The sequence below is a fragment of the Apiospora marii genome (genome assembly GCF_038362585.1).
Source record: "Apiospora marii strain CBS 49790 chromosome Unknown utg000007l_segment0_segment0, whole genome shotgun sequence".
NCBI classification, from domain to species: Eukaryota; Fungi; Ascomycota; class Sordariomycetes; order Amphisphaeriales; family Apiosporaceae; genus Apiospora; species Apiospora marii.
The window spans coordinates 2,875,882-2,901,861 of record NW_027117379.1 but is presented as its reverse complement, the minus strand read 5'-3'; the positions used below and the strand labels follow the sequence as shown (position 1 = coordinate 2,901,861).

The window sequence follows — 25,980 nt, the reverse complement described above, 5'->3', positions numbered from 1 at the left end:
AATATGAAGAGCTGAGAAATATCTGACATGTTGCCATTTTGGAGCCACGTTTTCAACCCCTCGCCTTCCTCCCCGACCCGCTACACTAACCTAAGTGCTTACTTACCTGGGAGCCATCAACCACCAATTCTCTTGGTGATGTGAGGCTTGGCCAACGAAGGAAACCCACCCAGTACCGAAAGGGAAATTAAAACCCGAATTCCGGCTCAACGCGCGACCGCCGTCAACGCAATGTTCACAGTGTCCTAACAGATCAATATCTTCAGGCCTCAAGGACGTATAGGAGTGTGTCGACCAACACACGGCTACACCCAGCGCACCTGTATATCTTGATGTGGTCTTCATCGGGCCAAATCCTCCTGTGCGGCCTCTAAATGGCTTATTAATTTCAATCCAACGCATGAAACGTACTACCTGGACATTTCTCAAGCTTCACACCAAAATCGACTTCGCGGTCTGTTCCTTTAATTCAGCAAGCTTTGACTGGGCCTTCAGTGTGGAAGCATCATCACTGCCGTAAAGGATACGTAGGATTCGACACTGCTTTCCCTGGGCCGCTTCGGCCGCCTCGTGAAACCCGCCACTCTCCTCCGCTTCCACTTGCTTCCGAAGCCATTGCATGTGTTTTTCGACGATCTTGGGCACCCTACTTCTGTCAACCTTCGCCCTCTCCTGCAGGTCAACAAGGTCCCTCTTCAACAGTATTGAGACACCCCCAACCTCTGGTAATTGTGCAATGGATTCGCGGATATCGCTCAGGATCTCCAGCGCTCGCAGGACAAGGTCTAGTTTATCATCTGCCCGGCTTAGCCCCAGGATTACAGTGGCGAAACTGTACTCGAGGCGAAGGGCCTCTGCCATTCGCTCCGTTCGGACGGATTCGTGACGAAGACGCTCCAGTCCAATTTCTAGGATTTGGGCGAGGCCGTCTTCCAGCCCAAGCTCTAATCTGAGTGTGAAAAGCCATATCAGAGACTTAACAGTCTCGGGGTGGCGACGGCCAAGCTGCCGCTCATGTGTGGAGAGAATGTCTTGTGATAACTTGTGGGTTATCGCTTGATGCTTTGTCACCTTTTCCGGGGTATCCAGATGCGTATTCCCAGTAGAGCTCTCAACATCATTTCCAGGATGGTGCCATGGGTGTACACCGGAAGCCTTCCATTTTCCAAGGCTGCACTGCGCAGTAATAAGGTCACGCCTCGCTGACGCTGTACATGTGTTCATTGTGCGCCATGTGTCCCATTGGTGGGAACAAATCAGCTCCAGGGGTTCGATTATCTCGAGAAATAACTGGGTATCATCTGGTTGACCAGCGGAGGCGAGTTCTGTTTCGTAACGTAGTGCCAGCAAAGGGAATCCCTTCATCTGGGACTGGACTCTGGTTTGCAAGACATTGGAGACCTTCTTTGTATCTTCTCGTCCGCGGCCACCAGCTTTCTGCTTCCTAATAAGAGCCACGACAAGGAGCGTCGTGAAAAGCCAAGGATGGATGATCTCATCATCAGATCGCTTGTCGAGAGCTTCAACCACAGTATCCAAACGTGTCTGGCTGAGCCCTTTTGAACCCACACCGTGGACTCCTTCATTGCAAAGATACCGCTTGGTTATAGGGTGGCATGCTGTGTTGTATGCACGGAACCGCTCCTCCGGACTGGACAAAATATCCATGGTAAGCTGATGTGCCTGGTCCAGTTTACCACTATGATACAAAGACAGTGCCAGAATCGACTTATAGTGAAGAATCTCAGTGTGAGTGTCGTGGTAAAGCTTCCGGGCATTCTCCAAAGTGTTCCTGGATTCTTGTTCAGCTGAGTTGTAGTCGCCATTCGCTATAAATAGCTTGGCCAATAGAAGCTTAGATCGGAGCGTCTGTGGTTTCCCGGGGCCCAGAATCACTTCAAGTGCTTTGACATGTTCCTGGCTGGTATATATAGACGTTCTAAAGCGGAACTGCATCTGATATATTTGCGCCAAGTAGCCGAAGGCCTCAATAGTGTAGGCGTGATAATGTCCCAACTCGTTTTCCATTGTCTCCCAGGTTGAGAAACAGACGACGCGGGCCTCATTCACACGAGAGGTATATGCAAGTATCAGTGCGTATAAGCTTGCACAATGTAATGCGATTGGGTGTCTCATTCCCAATCGCAGCCTGAATCCGCTCCGGGCTTTCTCACTGCGACGGACTTAGTCAGTTTTGCTCCGAACCGAATGACCCAACGATGGTATACGTACACATATCCCAGAGCCTGTTCAAGGTTCCCCCATAAAAGCTGCACATGGGCGGTTGTGAAGTTAAGCATGTCGTTCATTGCCTGAAGTTTGAATTCCATTGAGTCGCTCTCTCCAAATGGAGCGTCCTCAATCACATATAAGGAGTCTCCATCCGACCTGTCGCTATCCTTGGTCTTCGGATGAGCCTTGCCGTCAAGTAGCGACCGAGCTCTGTCCAGTTGATATTGTGCCTGAGCATGGTCTTCTCCAAGGCACGCAAGCGCAAAACCAAAATCTTGCCGAGCAGTTATCAAGCTGTATCTGGTAATATTCTCACTTGTCTCAATAGATAACAATTCGCTGAACTTTTTGACAGCATTCTCATGTTGTCCAAGATTTGTGTAGCAGGTAGCAATCCAGTGTTGTAGATCAAACTTCTGGTAGAAGATCAAAGAAGTTCTCCACGTCGTCTGAATAGTCTCGAAATCATCCAGTGCCTCTTTGTAGTTGGAACGAAGCATCTTGGTGCTGGCGAGCTGCATCTGAACAGGAAGTTTGTATCGGTCTATGGCTGGACTCTGCGAGGCAGCGATTAGTCTGCTGCACCTCTCAAATGCTTCATTGGCTGATGAAGACTCCCCGCTCTCGAGAAAAGCATTGCCATAGTCTAATAGAGTCTGGATGCGAGCACCAAGAGCATCTTGGTCAGCGGAATGTGCTTCCAGTGAGGTCGTGCTGGGCAACTTGGACATGCTTTTCTCGTCTAACTTGAGAGAAACTGGCATCTCTGTTGGTACCGGTCCTGTGCTAGATTGCTGCTTGGATGGTGACGGGATGAAGCTTCCAGAAACTGCACCACTTCCCTTTGGATCAGCCTCAAGTTCTTTGCATGTTTCTCGCGCCGGTACGGATGGCATAGGTTCCAATGGTGGTTTAATTGAATCAACAACTGCTTCTTTGAAAACATCGTTGATGCGATCTTTTCTTATCTCCATCTGGTCTATTGCAGGGCCTGCGTGGATGTGTGACTGACCCCGGCTTGACACTATCAATTGTATCTTGGAGAACATTCTCTTCGAGACATGGTTGGTAGTATTATCATCCCGCGGCTGATTCCATAGTTGTTTTGAAACCAATGTAATGTTCCCAGGTCCTCGCTGGCTTGTTGTTGAATCTCGTGGTGCACCCAAGTCACGAAGACTGGAGTACTGAGACTCAACTCTGTCGAGTGCTTGCATCAACTGACCCTCACTCTCTCGATTGAAGTGGCCACTGCGCAACAGGTGCAAAGGTCGGGGAGTAGAGGGTAGCGGATATGCTTTTGGGTTGTGGGAGAGAAAGAGCCAAAGTCTAGCGGCTGCCGCATGGGTTTCATTCCGAGGAAGTGGCAAATCAATCTGTATAATCACTCGAGTATGCCGGAAGTGGTAGCCATTGTTCTGAGCTAATGCTGATTTCACAACCCAATCAGCCAGGCTGTGTACAAGGAAAACCATGGGTAAAGAGTTGGTCGAACTGGACTCGAGCTGGCGCTGCCGTATGTCATCCGGACGGCTTGAACGTTCGTCACATAGCCCGGCAGCAGATCCATTCTGATGTATGTACTCCTTCAGCTTCTGCGACAATGCGTTGGCCAATGTCTCGATGGCGTTGTCGTAACCGTCAACAGTAGCTGTAGGGCAGAAGCTAAACCGGTAGATGTTGGCTTGCTGTGGGAAACCTTTGCATAACTTCTCCAAGTCGTTGCCGTATTTTTCGTTGAGTGGCCCATAATGGAATGGATCCACAAGGATGACGCTACAGTAGTCGGTCAATACATAATCTATCGTAATGGACGGCTGGCGAAGGAAAGCTCTCACGCGTAGAGTCGGTTTGTCGTCTGGACTTCGTGTATCGTTCGGAAATCGTAGAATGCGGGGTTGTAAGCGCTGAAGTTCCGGCCCTAAAACATATCCAGCCAGTTTGTCAGAACGATCACTCGGGATAACACTACTGGGGATCCGGGAATAGGAAGCAGTACCTTGCGCTTGTTCATGAAGTCCGTGCGCATGTTCTTGATCAGTTCCATATCGCGGCCGCTAGTTCTTCAATTTGATCGGTCAAACTCTCGAGGATAACTTGATAATAGACTGGCAACGATTTGAAAATGCCATGCGGATACCTAGTCATTGATGAGGGGGGTCTTTGCCAGAAAAGCTCGCAGCATTGAACTTTCGAAACCAGTCTCACGCCGGGGGTTCTGGAACCGAGCTTGAGGGGGATCACCCGGTGCCCAAAAGTGAAATTCCTAGCGTTTAGCCACGAAGGGCTATGCCCAGTCGATAGCAGGGACTACTTTCAGCGTGGCGGCGGCTTGGGAGCGTTATGATGATATGTGGCTCACCTGCGACCTATGGCGGAGCTGGTGTGGTTACACAACATTCCATAGTTGCCCGAGGGGACCGAAAAGAAAAACATCGGTCTGAACAGATTGTCCGTTTTTCCGGACTTTAACCTTGTAAGGCTTTGAAGGGCGGCTGCAAATTGTTTCAATTGGCGTTAGTGGCTGACTTGGTGGCGAAAACAAGGCATAAACGGGGGGAAAGCTACTTACATTCAGAGGGGCCGGGGAGCAAGGCTCTGAGAAGAATTCAGTGTCTCAAGGCATTCTTTTCACTGGTAGAGATATGATACTTTCGGGACTTTTTCCTAACTGAGATACCAAGAAGCCCTCGAACAAGTTTGCGTACAAGCGCATGCGTTAATATTGAAGCTGATTACATGGGCTGACGCCTCTACTACGACCAAGTCAAGGGTAAGAAAGGAAATGACCGGGCTGGCGTCTGCAGCCACTGAACATCCATACAAACACCGCGAAAACAGTGGCTTTGAAAACATGGTACACCTAAGTTCTAATGTCATGTCGAATTTATTTCACGATACCATTATGGTTCCTCCCTGGCTACTCCGTCATACTCTTCATCCCATCAGCATCCACATTTCAATTGCATATACATCCCACAATATACTACTGATTGACTCTATACTTTAGTAAGGTTAACTCAATCACGGAGATCCTTGGAGATGGAACATGTCACAGCAGTGTTCGATGTAAGTTCGACCAACCTTGAAATCGATAATCTTGTGCTTGCCGAATCTAGCAACGAGTTGCCCAATAATTTGCAGACTTTCCACGACTACCCCAAGAAGAATGGATGGGCTTTGGACCATAAGTACCAACTTCATCTTGGGGAAGAGACAAGTTCTGGGAAAACTCTTGAAGAGTTCTTCCAGTCGTGGCTTTTCTATGGGTTGATATTCACCATTGTGCAGAAAGACAAAAGACCTGTCCTCCAGTACGGGGAACTGAACACTGGGGATAAAGGGGCAGTGACCACGAAAAAGCTTGCAAATGCGCTTGCGATCTGGGAGAAGTGGGAATGTGGCAATTCGGATGGCCGAGATCTCCGAATGGTCAGGGTCCAGGAAGTGCTCGACATAGCTCGAAGGACCATCAAGAGGAGGTTCAGCTGCGAGGGAGATTCTCAGCCTCAGCAACCCCAGCTAGGTGGTAGGCTAAACGTTGACGATAAGCTTGTATTGGGTCTGATGACACTTGGCGAAACCCTGTCGGCCGCAAAGGCCAGAATCATGCAGAAAACAAACCCTCGGCTGAGTCGGTGGCATTACGACCAATACGAGGGCTGGGGTGAGCCAAGATTTGTCATTAAGCTGATGGAAAATCATGAGTGGTGCCCGCGCACCATGCATATTTGGCGCTGTCAGCTTGACTCAAACGCCACCTTGCTGCTAGCAGCATACTTCGCCTCGAAAGACAACAAACTCATCAAGGGACCTGAGCACAAACTTGGAACCAGGGAAGCATCAGGTACCAAAGAAATACCGCCATGCACCAAGGATAGCTGCCACGCTGTCTCAGCAAATGATGCGAGCGGGACGTATCACAGCAGACATGCGCCTGACTGCTACAATCACGCTTGCGGCAAGCCAGTTGGTCCTAGGATGGAGACGATCATACAAAACCTGAAAGACAACGACATATCCCTTCTTCGATTCGTTACACATGAGGAGAACAATGTGCAGCTTCAAGTTATACCTTGGTCTCCAGACTCCCCTGATACCCCGACGTATGCTACTATATCACATGTTTGGTCTCATGGGTTCGGCAATGAGACTGAGAATAAACTGCATCCATGTCAGTTGAGGTTTATCAGACGACAACTTGCTAGTCGGGGTGCATGGAACATGAAGTTTTGGTAAGCCATTTTATATTTCATATTTACCCTTCTTTAACCAGGATGAAAGCATATCTACCAAATCAACAAGTAACTCCCTCTTTCAAGTACCTACCAGGATGGAAATATATTGACTGAACCACACAGGATGGATACGTTGGTCATACCCGTCCACGGCCAAGGCAATACAGACATGAGGAACCGTGCTATAAAGCAGATATTCCCGATATTCAAGCATTCATGCTTCACACTCGTTCTCGATGCTGGATTAGCTCAACTTTCGTCCAGTAAGGATCTACATCCGTCATCACATGCAGCCATGAGAGCTCTAGCAAGCGGCTGGATGAGCCGTCTCTGGACTCTCCAGGAGGCCTTCCTCAGTAAAGAGATATACTATGTGTTTCAAGAGGGCTCTCATTCCAGTGATAGGCATCATCTGGAGGTTGGGACGTTGTTGGAAAGTTTGAAAGCTGAGGCTGAACAACTGCGTAACGCAATCTTCGCCAAAGTCTACCATCACTTAAAACACAACATTCTTGATCATGAGAGGAATACTCGCAATCCTTGGCTCTTCGACCCGGGCCATAACATGCCACCACTGAGAACTGCGAAACTTGTTGCTAACACATTGAAGGCGACGAGCTGGAGAGTATGAAACCTAATAAAGCCCCTGTTATAGGACATCATGCACTAATGCTTACATTGATACAGTCTACCACACACTATTTCCATGAAACGCTCTCCCTAGCCACACTTCTCGGTCTCTTGTACAAGGGAACCGCCATTGATCAAAATGGTCTACTGCTAGTAGAGCCGTCGCAGCCGGAACGCGAAGCTGATGAGAATGGCGATCATGCAACAGCCAGGGACCAGATGATGAAGACTTTTTGGAAGCTCTTCAACGGTCAGCTGAAGGGGAGCATTCCACCAGGCATCATCTTTCTCCCCGGTGAAAAGGTCAATCATCAGGGCTTCGGATGGGCACCAAGAACATGGATGTCTGCAAATCCAACTGACCACCCAGACCCTCTCAGCGACACGAAACACCCAGCGGAACTCGACTGTAGCGGCTTGAAGGTACGCTACCCAGGTTTTTTGCTCGACATAGAAAACAGGAATAACTTCCTCTTTAAACCGAAATCGAAATTTTGGTTTCCAACAGAGCCCAGTTTGGAAACCTGGTATGGTGTCGAAGTCGAGGACAATGGCCGGTCAGAAGATGGCCTAATTGAGGATTCTTCATCGAGCCAGCTAGCGATCATTTTGTCGCGGCCCAGACCTGGTGTTGCACCAGAGATCGGACTACTTGTTCAGATCCGCAAAACGAAGCTGGAGGGCAAGCTCCACGGCTCTCAGGCATCTGGCAAATATCCGACTAAAGCAACCACCCAGGAACAAGGGAATTGGGACTCCGAAGAAGACGAACGAGTTTTCTATTGTAACATCTTAAATCGGGTTAAGGTGCACCGGGAATTGATGCACGCCTTTCGAGAAGTAAATCGGGGCCGGATGATGCTTGGCGATGGGCGGCATGCCTTGACACCACCGCTGAGCTCACAAGCCCTTGGAGGCCCTAGTAGCCGAACAGAAGACCTACAAATACCTGAAATCATGGTAAACACCCATTTGGATGACAAGATCTGCCTCGCGGATGAGCTGGACTCAAACCAAGCTTGGTATGTCGATGGCCTTTTTCCAAAAGACGATAACTCTGCCGTACCAGTATCTCTTGCTGGGCCCTCAATGGCAAGCGAGGCGGAAACCGAGGGTATTCAACACCCTGCACAACAACCCGATAACAAGAGGGAGCACCAAGAGCCGGTCACACACGAGAGTGCGCCAAGCTCTCCTACCGAAAACGGCGGAATTCACAGAGAAGATGCGCGGAAGGGGTTTGCCGGGGTTCCAAACTAACTCCAATGTATTAATAGAGCGCGAAGATGTATGTTACTGGCTGAAACGGAAGGGTTCTTTTTTTTTTGTTGGTGTATATTCAGGCGACGACAAACATAGTATTGGAATTCAAGAACATTATCTATGCGACGATCTCTTATTCATGCGACAACAGTGATTACTATTAAATTAAGATCCTAATTAAAATAGATATCTGTTATAAAAACTAACATTCCCTAGTATCCGGGCTTTTGAATGTATATTATTTCCAGGTTAGTCGGAAATAGATAAGCGTCGCCGTCGCCTACTAGCCGTCGGCAAAGGGTTTTAAGCGCGCTACTATTAAGGCCCATGCGTATAAACCCCGGCGGGACATCCTTGTGGCTCCTCAGGGCAGCGTTGAGGCCTATAGTAAGGATCATCATTATGGCTAATGCTATGGCCAGCAAGCTTCTTAAGGCCGAATAGCCTCGTAGGGTGTTACCGTATTCCGGCAGCTGGACATCACGATCACTCAAGTGCACAGTAAACATTTTCCTATCTCATTTATTCATTGCTACTGCCTACGTTCAGTCTGTCAACCACATTGTCCGAGAAGACTCCGGCTATTTTTGTTCTGATACAGTCGTAGGCTGCCGGAGTATCGTTCCTCAGCACCTAGTATCTGAGTTGAGCGAGAGCCCATGACAAGAGCCACTTGTATTCCACGTCGCTGCCGTCAAGGTTTCTCGTCTTGCGTTTCATCCATCTGCACTCGTCCACGATGGAGAAGTGGAATGCGTGTGGATCGACGTTCTGGTCCAAGTAGGCTTCAAGAACACGGAAGTGGTCCGGCTTGATGGAAATGACCCAGGCGCTGAGCTTTGGTTTAGCGTAACCATACGTTTTCTGTCGGGCAAGAAGGATGCACAAAGCATGCAGCTCGCAGTAATCAATAGATCTGGGGGTATGGACTCCATCCGGTATCTCGATAATGGCCCCCATCTCTTTGTCTGGGTTGTGAACAATGTAATGCCCGGCGCTCCAGTGATACATGGCGCCTTGGGCATTGGCCGATGGCGAATGCAGGCCCCTCATAATAGCGTCTCCCCACGACGCGTCGTTCAGCTCAACCTTGACAGGAACCTTGAACGGCAACTTTGTATTCCAGGCGTATGTGGACAACCGTCTGTCGCTTATGGATCCGCATCCAGCCAGATAGCCAAGAGCCCGTGATAGCAAGACCGTGATCCCCCAGGTTGTCTGTATCGGCCAATTTCCGTGGAGCCAATCTGGCTCAGGCCACAGTCTTTCGTCTTTATCTTGACTCAGAAGGGCCATGTGCGTATCTGTAAGACGGTCGAACTGCCGTCGAAAGCTGTGCCCAGAACTGGCTCGAGGAGCGGCTTGGGGCCCGGCGAAGGCGTGTACTTGAGGAAGACCGCCTGGGGAGCCGTGTCGAGGAGAACCGGTTGGGGGACTGTGTCCAGGAGAACCGGCTGGGGAACTGTGTCGAGGAGAATCGCTACTTGTCCGATGTGCGCTACCAAGCAGGAAAAGCTCCTCTCCAGTGCTTTCATCCGAACTTCCCAGAGGTGGTGCATTCTCTGTCCCGGCTGATGGCGAGGTAGGAGGAACGGCAGTGGGTGAAGCGACCGGTTGAGCGGGAAACTTCGAGGTAGCAGTAAAGATGCCATCTTGGGGTTTGTCGCGCACCCAAAGTTGGATCTGACCAACTAGATAAGGCGAATCTTTGCTGACCTTTAGATTGCCCTTCGCAGGTTGATTCTCCATCCAGTCGCAGAGAAACTCCCAAGACTCGTCGTCCAGAATAGTCGGCATGATGTCGAAGAGATCGAGGCAGTCGCGAGATCTGATAATGAGGAATAAGTGACAATTGAATTCGTTCTTATTGATCTGCGCAGACTGTTAAAGCACAAACCCAAGATTTGTGGCTGACTTTATGAAACAGTTGTGGTTGATTGAAGGAAAGCGTGAACAACTTTGATATGAGGTACCTTCTTTTTCGGAGAAAGCTTTAAAGTTAAGTAGTTCCTTATTTTAATAGATGGATTCTCTGAAAATGAAACATAAGTATACCTGTTGCATGGCATTTCTGCCTATTATTTCAAACGTGCTAAATATCCCTTCATTCCATTAGTCAACTTCGTTCGACTTTCCAGTTTATCACAATGGCTCTTCTATCTGATGCGAACTGGACAGATCTCTTTGGATGGATTGAAGGCCATTCACAGTGGGCACGTTTTCCAATTGACGAATCCAAGTCATTACGTCCGAATCAGGAGCTCCGGGTCTGGTTGCATCGGCTTCCACCGGTAGTCGAGGATACAACGCGGTCATCCGCCCACGACGCCGAAGCACCGAGCTCAATCGCCGATGGTCAAGGGCAGAACAGTTCCCCAACAACACGAGACGTTGTTGAACGGCAGTTTCGCTGTCTTAACCACGAAGAGATGGCCAAGCTACAAGAGACCCGGAAGACTTCTCTGTGGCCCCGAATGGATTGGTGTCCTCCGTCGTGGATTGGCCCAAGCTGCAGCACGATAGCCAATAATCTGGAAGCAGCGGTGGGATGCCTAAGCACGGGTATGGCGCCCGTGGATGACGCGGAAATGCTGTCGCTTCCCGATTACCTCGTACGAGATACCTGGTCCTCCTTCAAGGTCCCGGTCAACGTCTTGCTGGGCGACGAATATCGGGGCGACGCCATCATGTACGGAGTGGGCACACCGGCCCTGAACCTGTTCAACCCCGAAGACCGCGAGGACAGAGGAACAACCTGGCGCATACAGCACTGGCTTGCCAATAACTACATGGTCTACCGCGACGGCTTCGACATGGGCGCCGTCATCAAGATCCACCGCAGCGGCGACCACACCTGGCACCGCGACACCATCGAGGTCGCCGAGTTGCAAGCCTTGATCATCCTTCTCGACCGCCAGACGATCTACGCGCCCAAGAAGCGCAAGCTCCGGGCCTGGCTGGTATCTGTCAACACCGAGCGGTTCCGGGTCCTTGAGGCCTATCTGGACCAGGACGCTGACGCGCACTCTTTCCACTTCTCTATACTCGATGAGCGCGCGTGGCCCCTGGAGGATCAGTATCCGAAGAATGACATTCATGGGGACGATGAGACATGGAAGTGGCTTCTGTCGTGGGTTTTGCCGCAGCCCCTGACTTGAGGGGAGTTCACAAGGTAAACACAAAGTACACATAAAATATGATGGACGAATCATGTTGCGTCGTGCGTGGAAAATCAGATTAGTCACAACTGCCTACAGCTAGTGAAATACCATGACACAAAAGTTTAGACAGAACTCCAGGAACTCTCGTTATGTATTATGCATTCAGTATCATTCCTACCAGACACTATTAGTGTTACCTCCATCCCATCAACTTACCTTTTCAGCCCACTGAATTACGAACGCCCCAAGCTGCTCGAAGAATTATCAATGAATATGCAACTTCTTCGCTCAGCGGTTTTACTTACCTTCACTTCTTCCTTGATCAGACTTCCACCAAACCCCTTCCCCTTGATGCTTCTTATCAGCATCCTTCGTCTTCCGCACGCACGCCCCCTTGACGCACAAATGACAAGCCTGCGCAGTCTTGCCCTCCGCATCCTCGCCCACCCGCTGCGGCACCAACTCGCGACAAGTGGCCCCCTGACAGTGCGCGCAGCCGCAGCCGGTCCAGACGAAGCACCCAACGCAGCACCGGACGTGGCCGCAGTGCTCGCAGGTCCAGCCGACCTGCTCGTTCTGCCGGTTTTCGTCGCCGCCCCGGAGGCACTTACAGCACCGGAACGGCTTGGTGAGGCAGGTCCGCGGGCACGCCGTGTTCAGGTCCGCGGGGAACTCGATGACGAGCGGCCTCGCGCACGGGGCCGGGTCCCGCTTGGACGGCGGCTGCAGGGGGTTGTTGCGCAGCAGGGAGCGGGCGCGGGCGAGGGCGCAGTACTCCCACTTGGTCTCGATGTGGCCGCAGGGGTAGGGGCCGTAGAGGTGCTGCTGACACATGGTTACGATTCTGTGTTGGTGGGCTTTCTTGCTGGTTTGGGTCAGCAGGAGGGGGGGGGGAAAGGTGTCGAAGAGGAAAGGTTACGACACGCTCTGATTGCTCGGGTAAAGAAACCGGACATAAAAAAGAAGCGTCCGGGAAACGTGAGTAAAGATAACGAGCAATGCTTAGGCGTGTTCGTGAAGGTTGCGAGTGGTTTGTGTTTCTGGGATCTACAACAGGGGTTGGGACTGGGGGCCTTATATAGGAAACTTCTAATAATAGCATTGACTAGATATCACATTACTTGGTTGTGGAAACCCAGACAAGGGCCCAGATACGATTAGAGATCTAGAACACCGATGCTTTACTCTGCTACAGAGTTCGACATAAAGACATCTGATAATTCCATTCTTGTCGAAACAAAGCCAATGTCAACCGCCTCAGACTGGAGACAAAGAGCCATTACCATCCAACAGCGACTTCAACATTAAGTCTTACGGTTACGAGGCGTTTTGCCCGCCGCCTTCTCCGCCTCAAAGATACACTCCATATTCGCCCTTAAGCTCTCCTCCAGCCCCGTCCACCCGTCCGGCCTCCCCAGCCGCCGCAACAGCTCCGCCCCCCGCTCGTTCGGGACATCAGTCTGGTCCGTTCCCAAGTCCGCCACCGGCGCAATCTCCTCATCGGGCTCGTACCACTCCATCATCAGCCGGCGGACCTGGAACCAGCTGAACCGCTCCCCGAACCCAAAGACGCGCTCGCGGTCCACGTCCCCCTGCGTCAGCGCCGCGACGTATAGTCTTCCCGCGTCGCCGCAGTCGATGTGCCACTGCGGCTGGATCGCGTCCAGCACCTGCCGGTACGTCCCGTCCCACACCCAGCGCACCATGCCCGCCGTCGACGGCACGCCCTGCGGGCCCGCGGGGTCCAGGCACCGGCCCATGACGGTGTCGAGCAGGACCGCGTTGCACGCGAACTTGGGCTTCTCCCGCTCGACCCACGCCCAGAACGCCTGCTCCAGCCTCGTCTTGAGGGCCATGAAGGGGGCCAGCACGTACTTGGGATCCGCGTTGGCCGGGTTGAACACCAGGATGCCGTTCGCCGGCGCCGAGAGCTCGAGGGCCGTCTTGTTCCACGAGTCTTTCGTCAGGGTCTGCCGCAGCGACGCGTCGGGCGTGTACGCCGCCCACGCCGAGCTCGTAAAAGCAAACCCGCGCATCAGCCCCCCCTCCGCCTCCGAAGCCCGCTTCGCCGCGTCGAGCACCGCGGCGTGCATGGGCCACTCCTCCGCCAGCGCGGCCTCGACGTCCTGCACGCTCAGGTCGACGGCGCCGAGGACGTGGGCGACGCCGCTGACGCCGCGGAAGGCCGCGTCCCAGACGGCGGGGTCCGTCATCTCGTCGCGGGTCGAGACGCGCAGCAGCTCGAACCGGTTCGGACCGTAGGCCCGCTCGAAGTGGGACGTCATCCAGGCGCACTTGGCCAGGTCGCGCACGGTGCCGCGGACGCGGTACCCCGCCGCCAGCAGCTGGTCCGCGGCGTGGGACGCGATTAGGCCGTTGGCGGCGGTGACGAGGATGAGGGCGTCGCGGGGGAGGGTGGTGGTGGCTGGGTCGGCCATGGTGACGACAGTGTCTCGTGGGAAGTGGAGTGCGGATAAACTGGACAAAAAGCAAGTAGTCAAGAGGACGGGCAGATACTTCAAGTCTGAATGCCAGGCAAGGGGTCTTTGGCGTTGGTTCCTTGACGTACGTATGCTTGGGCACACAGACTCGAAGGAGATGGGATGGAAGAGCTAGTCGGCCGAGCCGTCATTCTCATCTTTATATCTCGCTCCGTCAGGGCTGAGCTAGCGCCTCTAGCTGCATGACGATGCTGCCCGGATTGACTTTGACCATGGCGCGCGCCGGCCAACCTAGGTGGCTCTTGGGCCTCGCGACCGCCATTGCTCAGCACTCGGAGTCCATCTCGTTAATGAGACACCCCGTGCAGACCGACCGGCCTCTACGGACGCTGTTTTGGCGAAAGGATCGAGACGTGGATTGATTGCTAATCGAGCCGATTTGCTAGCATTTTGCTTATCGTCAAAACGTTGCTGAAGTGGAACTTTGCCGGCACGATGACGTGGTGGATCAAAATCAGCACCAGGTGGGCGAACACACCGCGGACAGGACGGCTAAGAGTGGGTAAGGTCCAAGATCTCTCCGCGCTGATAAATCGTCCCAGCAAACTCGGTGACAAGACGCTAACGGCGACTTGAGCGCGAGACAGCGAGGCGCTAAAAGGGGGAGACACGTGCACGACACTGCTGCGAGACAAGCCGAGGGGGGGATGGATGTCCTGAACCAATTCAATTAAGACTCAAGTAAAGAGAAAACACTCCAGTCAGCCTGTCTAAGTACCCGTGTGCATCGCCCTATCCATACATACCAAACCATTCCATCGTCCCTGCCACCATGAAGTCATGCGGCAGTATTTTGTACATGAGGCCCATCCCATATCTAACAGAGAGCAAAAAGCAAAGAAGTGACACGCAATGTACCCCACCCATCAATTGGGCAAAAGGTCGGAATGCCAAAAGCAATGTGAAATTGAGTTGATTGAGTCTTTTCTATCTCGGGGGTAGGTTCAAAGTGTTGAGCAGGGTAACCCGAAGATTACACCGCACTTTCGATGGGCAAGCCATTTCCACGACGTTCCCAAGGAACGCTTAGGCCATGAAGGCGATGCGGTTGCGTCGCATCTTCTGGCGGTTGTTGTTGCCGTTGCCGTTGCCGCCCCGGTTGGCACCGTTGCCAGCAGCAGCGTTGCCGCCCCGGTTGGCACCGTTACCGGCAGCGGCATTGCCACCACGGTTGGCGCCGTTACCAGCAGCGGCGTTACCACCGGCAGCATTGCCACCACGGTTGGCACCGTTGCCACCAGCAGCGTTACCACCACGGTTGGCACCGTTACCACCGGCAGCGTTGCCACCGCGGTTAGCACCGTTGTTGCCCTTGTTGCCCTTGTTACCGTTACCAGCCTTGTTACCACCGGCAGCAGCACCGCCTGTGGGCTGGGCACCAGCGGCACCAGCAGTGGCGGAAGCCTTGCTGTCGATGCCGAGGACCTCGTTGACGGCGAAGACACCCTGGTCGTCAGCGGTGGGAGCCTTCTGGTTGGCGGCGACGTAGGCGGGGAAGTCCTTGACGTTCTGGGCGATCTGGGCCGCTACGGCCTTGAGGGTCTGTTTAGTCTTGATGTTCTGGGGAGTGTTCTTGTTGGCGGTCGTGTCGGTCTGCTGGACGGCGAAGCAGCCGCCGAAGGGGCCGTTGGCGGCCGAGTTGCGGCAGCGAACGGTGCAGACGTCGCCAGTGGAGGCTGTGTGGTTCGTGTTAGTCAGTTTGAGATATCACCAAAGTCGAGTAGGTAATAAACTTACCTCCGATACAAGCCATGTTGGCGGGCATCTTGACCTTGAGGTTGATATCACCGTTGGAGGCGGTGGTTTCAGCCACAGTCAGGTTGACCTGACCGACAGCACCGGCGGCGTTGCTCTGCATGTCCATATCGCAGATGTAGGGGCCCTTGCCATCGGCGTTGATGGCGCGGATCGTGACGTCGACGTTGGCGCCCTTGGTGACCTGGGTGACGGCCTTGTTCGTCAGGGCGATCTCGGTGTTCTCGCCGATATCCATGTTGCCGGCCAGAAGGGTTCTACCACACTCGTTCACCACGTTGTCCACAATCTCCTGCTGCCTGATGACGTTGGCATCGGGCTTGGTGGGGTCGACTAGATCACCATTGTTAGATACCGGCCTGACAGCTGAGCGAGCGTACACTACACTGCACTTGTCGGATACATACCTAGCAGACCGAGACTGGCCGGGCCCTTGGGTCCCTGGGCCTTGACGATGACACCTTGGCCATGGACAACGGCAGACAGGGCCGCGGCGAGGAGGGTTTGACGGATGGAAGGCATCGTGACGGTTAAGGATAGAGAGGACTCGGGAAACTGCGACCTGCACGGCTAGGGAATGAAAAGAATTATGGATACAATAAACGGGAGTAGTATAAAGATTGACGACGAAAGGTAGAGAAGATCAGACCCGCTGGCGGAGAGAAACAAATGTAGAATGGATGAGCGAAAACTGAGCAAAAGGCCCGAAGAAGAGCAGGACGGCAGGAATCGAGGGCATTATAAACGAACGGCTCGGGAGACGACAACGCTCGGGTTGCGCGATGCGAGGTGCTGACGGGGCCGCTTGGCCAGGCATCGTGGGAGAGGGTAGCAGTTCGTCCAGGGGGGCCAATATCAAAGCCTCTTTTTCGCAGCGCCTGGTCCCTGCCATCCCGGTCGGATCACTTGCGTTGATTGACGCCTCGTCCGGTCGTCCAGCTTGGTTTGGAGAAGCAGAAGCTGGCCAATGAGGTGCACGCCGGTAGTGAAGATCATCTGGAACAGAATCCGTCGCAGGGATGGGCCGATTGTGGATACGGGGTCGACGTTTGTGGAGCCGTTTACAGCGGTCGGCTCGAGTTGACTGGCGGGCACGACGACCCTCTGGCTCGTTTGGGCATGTTTTCCTTCAAACTTCAGACAAGAACCCCCGGCGGTGCAGGCGGACACTAACCTAGCACACCCACCCCACCACGCGCCCAGGTCTAGGCTCGTAATGGGTGCCAGGGCCCTTGGCCGCCTGCCCAGCGATGGTACGATGGGACAATTGCGCCCTCTTCCTGTCGATGGGCGATGTTGGCAAAGCGCTGGGCAGAAGCTGGAAGCGGGACGTCGAGAATGTGCCAAGTTGTCGGAGACAGGGGGCTCTGATGTTTCGGTCCATCCGCTAAAGCTGCTCCCCTGCCCTGTCGCTTTGGGGGTGCATGTTAAACGAGTCTAAGGTTAAAGGAAAGAAGGACAAAAAGCGACAGGAACCAAACCCGAGGAAACCGTGGAGGATCATTCCGGGAAGGCTTGCGTAATTGCCATGACTCGGGGGCCAGGGCCGGGCTGACATTTGAACAGGATGGGCGTATTTGTTGCGGTGTCGCGGTGGCCATGATGGCGGTTGCGAAGTGTCGTTGTCCAGCTGCTATTAATCAGCGGCAAAACCTGCCAGATGAGATCTATGATCGCTCTACCACCCACTAAAATCCCCAGAAACTACCACCACTGCACTGCTGTCAGCGCATGCTCCAGAAAACGTTCAATTCCCAATTTTTCTGTTCTCGCACCACGTTTTCCCATGCTGCACCGCCAGACCCGGGTCGAAAACTGGAAAAAACTGGAAAACTGGACTGGGAAAATTGGACTGCGCAACTCCACCTCCACAGACCTGGCGACTCCTGCTACCGTCGCACTGGAAAAACGATGGCGCTCGGTGTCTCCAGTTCGGTCTCGAACATTCCCAAATTGGATAACGCATTGATTGATCCGCGCCAGCGTGCGCATCCGATTCCGTTGTGACTGCAACGTCGACCATTTCCTCTGCCTGTGCCCTCCCTTCCTCTCTGGAAATACCTACCTACCTGCTGCCCCGCCCGCACCCATCATCTATTGCCGGCGCATTAGGTAAGAACAGCACAAGCGCAAACGCGTTGGGGTTTTGCATCTCTGTTTCATCTTGGGCCCGGTTCTTAGTGTACGTTTTTAGACCTGTCGGCAAGGGTCGCGTTACAGGCCTGTGCTAGCGGTCCTGCCCCTGACTAGCACCGGCACTGACTCCTTTTCGAGCTGCGTGAAAACCCGGGCCAGCGACCAAACCAGCGCTCCCCCAAAATCAAGACGAACCAATCGCCCAGCCGCTGCCTTCCCGTTACCGCTGGTGGTAACTTACGTATTCATGCTTAAAACATTATTCCTGCTTCCCGCTCTGATGCGCGAGTCAATTTCGCCCAGGACCATGCTCTTCTTCGGCTCTGGGACAGATACGACAAGCGTCGACAAGGGCCTACGTATGCTGGTGGATATCGGTTGTGAAATTGTTAGACAATTGCTCAGGAGCTTGCTGCTTGCGCCATCGCCCGGGGCCGCTGCATTCGGATGGCAGATAAAGCTCAGATAATGCCTACATAAGCAATTGACTGCCAGACTACCACGGGCTCTGCTAATTGGATTTGCCACGGATCATTCCCTTGAATGGCCATCATGGATATAATTCGCCTGAGAAGCCCCGGCTTCATTCTCCTCGGGATCAGTACTTTTTTTTGCATGGTATGCGTAGATGCTCCAAACAAGACCAAGCAATGTTTTGTCGGCCGCCAAGGCCAACCCTAAGACAGGGGTTGATAGAAGCATCGGCATATGTATCCATGGGCGCTGCACCCCAGCCCGATACGATACGGATCTGTGCCATCGCCAAGTCGATTGCATGGGGACTTCACCAATTCGTCGTCGTATGTCAGATACTGAAAGTGGCTGATGGGCCAGCACTCTCCACATGGACATTCACACATATGTCTCTCGCGATGAAGGCTTTCAGCATCCTTGCAGTTCTTCTTTTCCTTTAATTTCCGTTTTTTTTTTTTTTTTTTTTCCTTCTCTATTTCTTAGTCTCCGAATTCCTGCGAGCGTACATATACCAGTAGGATTCTCGCCTTCTCCATGCTACAAATTTAGATGGGAACCTGCAGAGTTTCCCATCACACACCTGGTCTTCCAGATGATAAAGGTTGACATCCTTTGACGCCGCTACGTGCTGCACATGAGAGTACCTGTCCTAGAACAGGGCCACCGATTTCCCAACTTTAGGTACAGAAGAGCTGGGCTACAACGTAATAGATCACCCTATTTGTATCTTCACGTGTATATGGTATTGTAATCTTTCACTCCAGAGTAGTCTGCAATCTTATTGCGTGAGACATGAGCAAGACCTGGTGAGTGACTGTATACAAGCGTAAGTCAATATCTCGACCCTAGTAACGATACAAGGCAAGTCAGAACTTGAGCCTTGCCGCACCTTGAAGAAAATACGCCACGCACAGAGCATGATCTCTACATGAGACAGAAGCGTCGAACGAAAAGCCGTTGTGCGTCGTTTAGTATGTTTTTTGCAGCCAGTATTACAGCACATATTCCTATTTGCTCTGCATAGAGCTCCCACTACTGGAAAGGATACCTAGGGGAAGCTTTTACGACTTGAAACAAAAGCCAAAGTGTGATTGGTACGGATTATCATTGATACTCTCATGAGGGTCTCTTCTAGTACTAGGAGAAAGGCACTGGGCATTATCAGCCTGATGTTTAGCAATGCCAGCTTTAAATGAAATGTGTGATGGCATTTCCTGTGTCTTTTTATCTTGGGCGTGGAGGGACCACAACGACAGTCCGAAGAATGTCGCGCGTGGATGCACAGACGTCTACAAGCTCAACTACGAAAGAAGTCATTAAGATTAAGTCTGTAGTTATTGTACCCGACATCGAAAGCATTGCTGTAACATACTGTTAACTTCCGGCTAACGTAAAATGACGGATAAAGAGACTAGAGCGACCCCGAATACTTCCAATACGTGACGTAATTGAAATCCTTGCCCCCATCGTACCACGGCCCGAGGCTCACACTCTTCCCATCACTCGTAGTGCCGGTAAACGCGAGACCCGAAGACGACGTCCGCTTCAGCGTATCCAGTCTCATAGTCGGTGCGGAGTTTACGTTGTTGTTGCCGTAGTTGCCGATCAAGATGACGGGCCCGTAAGAGATGGCGGCCAGGCTCGCGTCGTCGTTCGCCTTGATCAGGTAGGGGCGCATAGGCAGCTTGATCGTCACCTTGTCGCCATTGGCCCAGGTCCGGGACGGTACCTGAGCGTAAGTCCCCGTCGCCGTGGCAATATTCTGCTTCTGCCCGTTGACCGCGACCTCAGCCCCCTGAGTCCAGGACGGGATGCGGATCTTGAGCCCGAAAGAGCCGCTGCCGGAGACGGTCAGGACGACGGTGTCGGTGTTGGGGAAGTCCCCCGACTGCGTGACGCGGACCCCCTTCTGCGCCCAGTCCAGCGTCGACGGCGCGTACAGGTTCACGTAGAGCGCCTGGTCGTCGTAGCCGTAGATGGCGTCCATGAGCCGCGTGTTCTGCTCGACGCCGGACCCCTGGCAGCACCAGAAGGAGTCGTAGTCGGTGCTCCAGGTGCCGCCGCCCCAAACGGGCCCCAACCCCTTGCGCGCGCCCGGGTTCAGCGAGGAGAAGTACGTGATGTGGCCGTGGGCGCTGTGCGGGTCCTGCGCGCCCAGGATGTGGTTCAGGAGGGCGCGCTCGTAAAAGTCCATGTAGCGTGTGCTGGATCCTCCCTCGCCCGAAGCCCCCTCCAGCGTCCAGAGCTCCCGCGTCAGCTTGAGCATGTTGTACGTGTTGCAGTGCTCCGCCGTGTCCTTGGTCAGGTAGCCGGCGATGGCGTTGGGCGGACGGAAGTGCTCGTTCTGGCTGTTGCCGCCGATGGCGTAGCTGTGGGCGCCGACGACCATGTCCCAGGCGTGGCGGGCCACGTCGCGGTACTTTTGCGTGCCCGTCGCCTTGTACTCGTGCGCGGCGCCGACCCACTTGGGGATGTTGGTGTTGGCGTGGTTGCCGTCGAGCCGGTCCTCGCCGCGCGCCAGCCAGTCGAACGTCGAGGCCTGGTCGAAGCGCTGCGCCACTTTCAGCCAGCGCTGGTCCCCCGTCTGCCGGTACAGCTCCGCCAGGACGTCCTGCATGCCGCCGTACTCGACGTTGAGGACGGACTGCATCTTGTCGTAGCTCAGCCGGCCCGTGCGGGCGTCGACCCAGGCCGCCATGTCCAGGAGCGTCGTCTTGGCCGTCTGGTCGCCAATATTCCTCCAAACGTCCAGTAGGCCCGCCATGGTCTTGTGCAGGGCGTAGTAGACGACGGTGGTGCTCTGCCCGTTCTCGACCTTGTCGAACTCGGACTCGGGGAAGCCGCTCAGGTAGCCCGCGGCGAACCCGGCCGCCTGGCTGTTGGCCTGGCACTTGCGCAGCTCGGCCACGAAGCCCGTCGCGCGGGCGCGGCACTCGTCGTCTTTGAGCGAGGCGTAGCACTGCGACCACGCGCTCAGGAAGTGGCCCTGCATATGCGAGCGGAAGGGGAAGTCGGGCGCGTCCCAGCCCCCGTTCTTCTGGGCGCCGTTGGTGGAGAGCTTGTGCGTGGCGCGGAAGTTGTACAGGAGGCGGTTCGTGTCGACCGACTTCAGGTAGCTCAACGTCCGGTTCTGGTCTCGGCGTTAATACTGCGTGTGGTGTAGAACGATCACTTTTCCGATCGTGGTTCACATATGCGGCATCTCACCTGGTTCTCTTGTACCCGGCCATCGTTCAGAGTGACCTGGCTGATATCAAAGGCATGCGCCACGACGCCGATATCCCCCGTGACGATGGGTGCTGCCTGCCCCGCAACCAGCGGCGCCCAAGTTCCCACCAAGGCCAGACAGTTGGCGATAATTCCGTGCATCATTGTCGAAACCAAGAGGCAGGAAGTTATCCAGTCTTGCGATTATAACTTGAGATGAGATTCTTTGGAAGTCTATATATATACATATATCCAAGACCCGTATATGTGGTTCGACTTTGGTCGCCACGCCATCATGGGGCAATCAATCTGGACAAACTCTCGGACAATTGGTCCACCAATCAAAAGCCGCAGCGAGATCCAGAAAGGGCAAGAGGCACACCTAGCTGATTGACGGGCTTGTAGGACTCTGCCAAGATCCACCAATATCTGGTTCGATAACCACCCGAGACTGTCTTCGTATAGCTGCACCGAACCCAAGTATTCGGAGGGAATATCCCGTCCTCAGCTGTGAGGAGTAAGGTAAGGTTGCATTTTGACAGATGATCCCCCACACCCGACCTGCACCCCGCACGGTCTAGTGGGTATTGCGGTTTAAGCGTGCCAATTGGGGCTCGTTGATGGAGGTTGATACCGGTATGTCTTGCGAGAAAGACAAACCTCTATCATTATCAACCCGGTTGGGAATGTCGTTAGTGATGCAACCTCGTATCTGTAGCTCGTTGCTACGCCTTCTACTCAGGCGAGCAACAGTCAAATGACAATCCTCTGAGTTGTACACTTTCATTTCGTATTCGCTCGTTTTGGGTTTACTTGTGTTACTATGGCAAGGAAGCACCCTTACAGGGAAAGACTGAGTACACCGTCGCCATAACCCACCCTGCCACTCGTAATCGGACCCCCAGCCCCCTGAATCACAACGAACTTTGAAAACTGCAACCTCAGTATGGGGACAAGGAGAACACGTCAGCCCAGCATTCCCCCTTATCGAAGTCCGAGAGATTGTCTTCCGGTGCTCGGGTAGCGCTTCTTCCTTTCGGGGTGGATCTGTTCTGAATTTTGTCCCCTTCGACATTGGCAGCACTATCCTCGTCACAGGCGGAGGGAAAGGGAGACTTAGGTCCCCTGTTGCCCGCAGAGCAAGAGTAGGCCGTAGTTGAAAGTGCAGTGGCGGAGATCCGGTCGGTGTCTTGCCCGACCGGAAAGTTTGGTGGTGACTCGCTCGGGATCGGAGTGGGAATGGTGCTGATGGTACTGCTATCACAGTGTGGATTCTGCTTGATAGCGCGGCGGAATTGCAATTCGATCTCCTCCTCGTGACTGATCATTTCGACCGAGGTCTTCTGCATGTAAATCTCGACGGGATCTTTCGGTAGTGTTGCTGTTGTTGCTTCCGTCTGAGCACCAGCTGTGCTGTTGCGGCCTTCATTCCCACCCTCGGCCGCCCGTCGACCTCTCCGCCTTGCTTTGCTCACCGGCGCCCCCCTGCTCTTCCGGACCGTCTTGCCAACTTTGCGGGCCCGCGGCCTCGCTCCTTTCTCTACCCGCACCTTCTCCTTCTTCTTGTACACCGTGACCGCCTCCAGCGTCGCCTCGTCGTCCTCCTGCCCCTCCCGCCCGACGTGGATGCAGTTCTCGCCGCGGTTGTAGTAGAGCGGAAACTCGCGCGCGTCGAAGGGCGCCGGCGGGGGTAGAAGCCCCTTCTTCCTCGGGTAGGCGTGGGCGCGCTCCATGACGAGCCGTACGTCGTCGCCGCGCCCCGCGAGCGAGAGCGCGATGTCCCAGTGGCCCCGCGTGGGCATGCCGAGGCCGAGCAGGTCGTAGCACCGGAAGTATTCGAGCTTCTTCGGCGGGGTCTGGCGCTCGTAGAAGGGGTGGCAGACGAGCTTGAGGCGGTCCCGGCCGGTCGAGAAGTCTTGCCAGACTACGCGGCGGTCCTGTTGGGTTTATCAATGCGTGGGTTATTGGGCCGGAAATCGTTTCGGGTGCATAGGGGATGTAGGTAGATGCATAGGCGGCTGAGGCCGATTTGGGCAAGACGTACCTTGCTTAGCGCGAACACAGCCTCGTCGTCCCAGTACCCCTTCTCGTTGTAGTTGCCGCGGGTCCCGCGTTGCTGTCTCTGCACGCCAATCGCGGCCCCTCGTTCGAAGAACTGCTCGACGGTGATGCGGTTGCCAGCAGCATACGCAGTGCCTCGGGCGATCTTCATGGAGCTAAGCAGTAAAGATAAGTAGGCATTACGGACGAGACCATAATGATGATGATTGGAACAAGACTCACTCATAGTTCATATTCCACTCGTCGGTAAACAGGGGCGGCGCGATCTGGTTATCTTTACACATCTGCCGCAGCTTGTCCTTCAGGCCCTCATGACGGGACGTCCCGCCCGAAACCACCACCCGGGGGGTGATGTCCTTGACCTCCCTTAGCTCCTCGATCCGCTCGCGCGCCAGATCCAGCGGCCGCTTCATGGCCGCGTCGAAGTGGCGCTCAATGGTCTCGGGGCTGAAGGGGACCGCGATTGCGTCCCGGCTCTCGTCGAGGCCCTCGAAGGTGTACCACTTGCGGGTGCAGGCGGGCCCCAGGTTGCGTTTGCTCTTGTTGAAGTCGTCGAAGATCTTGCCTTTGATGCTGGAGGGTAGGCGGCGGCCTCGGTCCTCTTCCAGCATCTGGACCGCGGTCTGGACAATGCTGTACTCCCATTGCTCGCTGCCGCCGCCGGCACCTAAATTCATACAGAGCACGAGTGGTCAACATGGAATACGAAGTCGCACAGGAGCGGTCAGATACCTTTGGCGCTGGAAACTAGATAGAAACTGGGCTTGTTCTTTTCCTCGTAGACGACGTTGAAGGTACAGGTATTCTGATACATCAGTAAGTAAGAGGCGAGGACCGGTTTGGGATATGTGCCTACTGCATTATGGCCGCCGAAATCGATGAACAAGAGCACATCATGACATACAGTCTTTTCTTGCCCCCCTTTGACCGCAGACTGGAGAAGCTTCTTGGCATAATCCCTGGCAGGACATGCGTGGCTTAGCATCGACCGCATGCGTAAGAACATCTAGCAGACGCCAGTTAAACAGAGAACTTACGTGCACAAGTAATGCCCTAGAGCCTCGGTCTCATAGACAAATACGACGCGATCCTTGTACTTGGCGCCGAAAGCCGAGACAACAATGGCCCGATACAGGTCCTCAAAGTCCATGGTCCACTGCGACGGGATTGAGAGCCCGATGACGTCAATCTCGTAATCGTTCTCGTCGCAGATGGCGCGGGTCAGGCGCCCGATCCGGATAAACAGCGCCTCGAGCCCCCGTCGCAGGCGCTGCTGGAAGGCTCGGTCGTCGCGGCCCGCGACCAGCTCGTCAACGAGGGGGTACTGCTCCAGCAGCTCGTCGGACGCGACGACAAGCGCGTAGAAGGCGTACTTGGCCGAGACGGGCCGGCGCGTGGGGTCGGACTCCTCGTACAGGTACGTCGGGCCGTCGGCCTCGAAGGGGTAGATGGCCGAGGAGAAGTCACCCGGGGCGAAGCGCAGCGACTGCACGGCGCGGTTGGTCTCTTCGACGTAGTGGGGGCCGAGGACGGCGCGGGTGCTGGTGCTGCCGAGATCGATCCCGAGGGTGCTGAGTGAGACATGGGACAATGTTAGCTGTTTGCCCTCAAGTATATGATAGATGGGCAACTCTTATACGAAATGTGGATATATATGTCAGTAAAATACATACACTTTCTCTGTATCCATTGTGACGAGAGACACGCGAGAATTTTTCAAAGGAAGACAGAAGCTATCACTGGCAGCGTTTGTTCAGGTGGGTTCGATTGACATAGAAATATTTGTTGACTGAGCAAACGCTTGAACTGCAGGATCTTCGAAACCTACAAACGGAGGACCACAGGACTTTCACCTGGGTTATATGCTTGCTGTACGCTGAACCATATCTGGAAACCCTTGCACCAAAATTTTCAGCTGTGAATGTTTGATGTATATTTGCAGGCATTTCAGCGCGCGTGAGTACTTCAGTGTGCACATGGGGGTGTCGTCCGCTTTTCTCGTCAATATTGGTACCTAGTCCATGCAACGTCATGGCTTTGGTCGCACTTGGCTGCACTGTTGGTTCGATGTGGTTGGAAATGCCATCCATTGACTGGCTGCTGTCACCCAGCGCCACTGGGGACCTGTCCGGGACCGGCCAATCAGACAATCACAATCAAGCCACCAATACGACTGTCAACAAAACCCCTGAGACCGGGGAAGCCAAGGTTCAACATATGTGTTTTGGCGCGAAATTTGGCTGGGACTCATGTATTAGGTAGTTCACCTGGATCAAATAATTCACTGTCTCCTTGAGAAACTTGGTGGAAAGCCAACAACTA

The 25,980-nt window shown here is 53.9% G+C and overlaps 9 protein-coding genes across 9 annotated transcripts; 2 read left to right on the top strand and 7 right to left on the bottom strand.

The window, feature by feature from the left end:
- Positions 1-432: 432 nt before the first annotated feature.
- Positions 433-4,261, bottom strand: PG985_011305 (uncharacterized protein; the record flags this gene model as incomplete). Its single annotated transcript, XM_066831072.1, has 4 exons — positions 433-2,173; positions 2,233-4,008; positions 4,071-4,153; positions 4,232-4,261. The coding sequence occupies 4 exons, from the start codon at positions 4,259-4,261 to the stop codon at positions 433-435; spliced, it is 3,630 nt and encodes a 1,209-aa protein (XP_066681754.1).
- Positions 4,262-5,281: 1,020 nt separating this feature from the next.
- PG985_011304 (uncharacterized protein) lies at positions 5,282-8,360 on the top strand (the record flags this gene model as incomplete). The annotated part of the gene is made up of 4 exons (XM_066831071.1): positions 5,282-5,301; positions 5,352-6,338; positions 6,594-7,095; positions 7,158-8,360. 4 exons carry the CDS (start codon positions 5,282-5,284, stop codon positions 8,358-8,360), a joined length of 2,712 nt encoding a protein of 903 aa, XP_066681753.1.
- A 636-nt stretch (positions 8,361-8,996) lies between these two features.
- PG985_011303 (uncharacterized protein) lies at positions 8,997-10,160 on the bottom strand (the record flags this gene model as incomplete). Its single annotated transcript, XM_066831070.1, has 1 exon — positions 8,997-10,160. One exon carries the CDS (start codon positions 10,158-10,160, stop codon positions 8,997-8,999), a length of 1,164 nt encoding a protein of 387 aa, XP_066681752.1.
- A 350-nt stretch (positions 10,161-10,510) lies between these two features.
- PG985_011302 (uncharacterized protein) lies at positions 10,511-11,521 on the top strand (the record flags this gene model as incomplete). Its single annotated transcript, XM_066831069.1, has 1 exon — positions 10,511-11,521. One exon carries the CDS (start codon positions 10,511-10,513, stop codon positions 11,519-11,521), a length of 1,011 nt encoding a protein of 336 aa, XP_066681751.1.
- A 300-nt stretch (positions 11,522-11,821) lies between these two features.
- Positions 11,822-12,358, bottom strand: PG985_011301 (uncharacterized protein; the record flags this gene model as incomplete). The annotated part of the gene is made up of 1 exon (XM_066831068.1): positions 11,822-12,358. One exon carries the CDS (start codon positions 12,356-12,358, stop codon positions 11,822-11,824), a length of 537 nt encoding a protein of 178 aa, XP_066681750.1.
- Positions 12,359-12,828: 470 nt separating this feature from the next.
- On the bottom strand, positions 12,829-13,962 carry PG985_011300 (aldehyde reductase II; the record flags this gene model as incomplete). The annotated part of the gene is made up of 1 exon (XM_066831067.1): positions 12,829-13,962. The coding sequence occupies one exon, from the start codon at positions 13,960-13,962 to the stop codon at positions 12,829-12,831; it is 1,134 nt and encodes a 377-aa protein (XP_066681749.1).
- A 1,089-nt stretch (positions 13,963-15,051) lies between these two features.
- Positions 15,052-16,302, bottom strand: PG985_011299 (gas1-like protein; the record flags this gene model as incomplete). The annotated part of the gene is made up of 3 exons (XM_066831066.1): positions 15,052-15,701; positions 15,763-16,113; positions 16,188-16,302. The coding sequence occupies 3 exons, from the start codon at positions 16,300-16,302 to the stop codon at positions 15,052-15,054; spliced, it is 1,116 nt and encodes a 371-aa protein (XP_066681748.1).
- A 3,499-nt stretch (positions 16,303-19,801) lies between these two features.
- Positions 19,802-21,759, bottom strand: PG985_011298 (uncharacterized protein; the record flags this gene model as incomplete). Its single annotated transcript, XM_066831065.1, has 2 exons — positions 19,802-21,520; positions 21,598-21,759. The coding sequence occupies 2 exons, from the start codon at positions 21,757-21,759 to the stop codon at positions 19,802-19,804; spliced, it is 1,881 nt and encodes a 626-aa protein (XP_066681747.1).
- A 779-nt stretch (positions 21,760-22,538) lies between these two features.
- On the bottom strand, positions 22,539-25,348 carry PG985_011297 (uncharacterized protein; the record flags this gene model as incomplete). The annotated part of the gene is made up of 7 exons (XM_066831064.1): positions 22,539-23,534; positions 23,642-23,813; positions 23,881-24,325; positions 24,391-24,463; positions 24,515-24,635; positions 24,696-25,229; positions 25,332-25,348. 7 exons carry the CDS (start codon positions 25,346-25,348, stop codon positions 22,539-22,541), a joined length of 2,358 nt encoding a protein of 785 aa, XP_066681746.1.
- Positions 25,349-25,980: the final 632 nt, after the last annotated feature.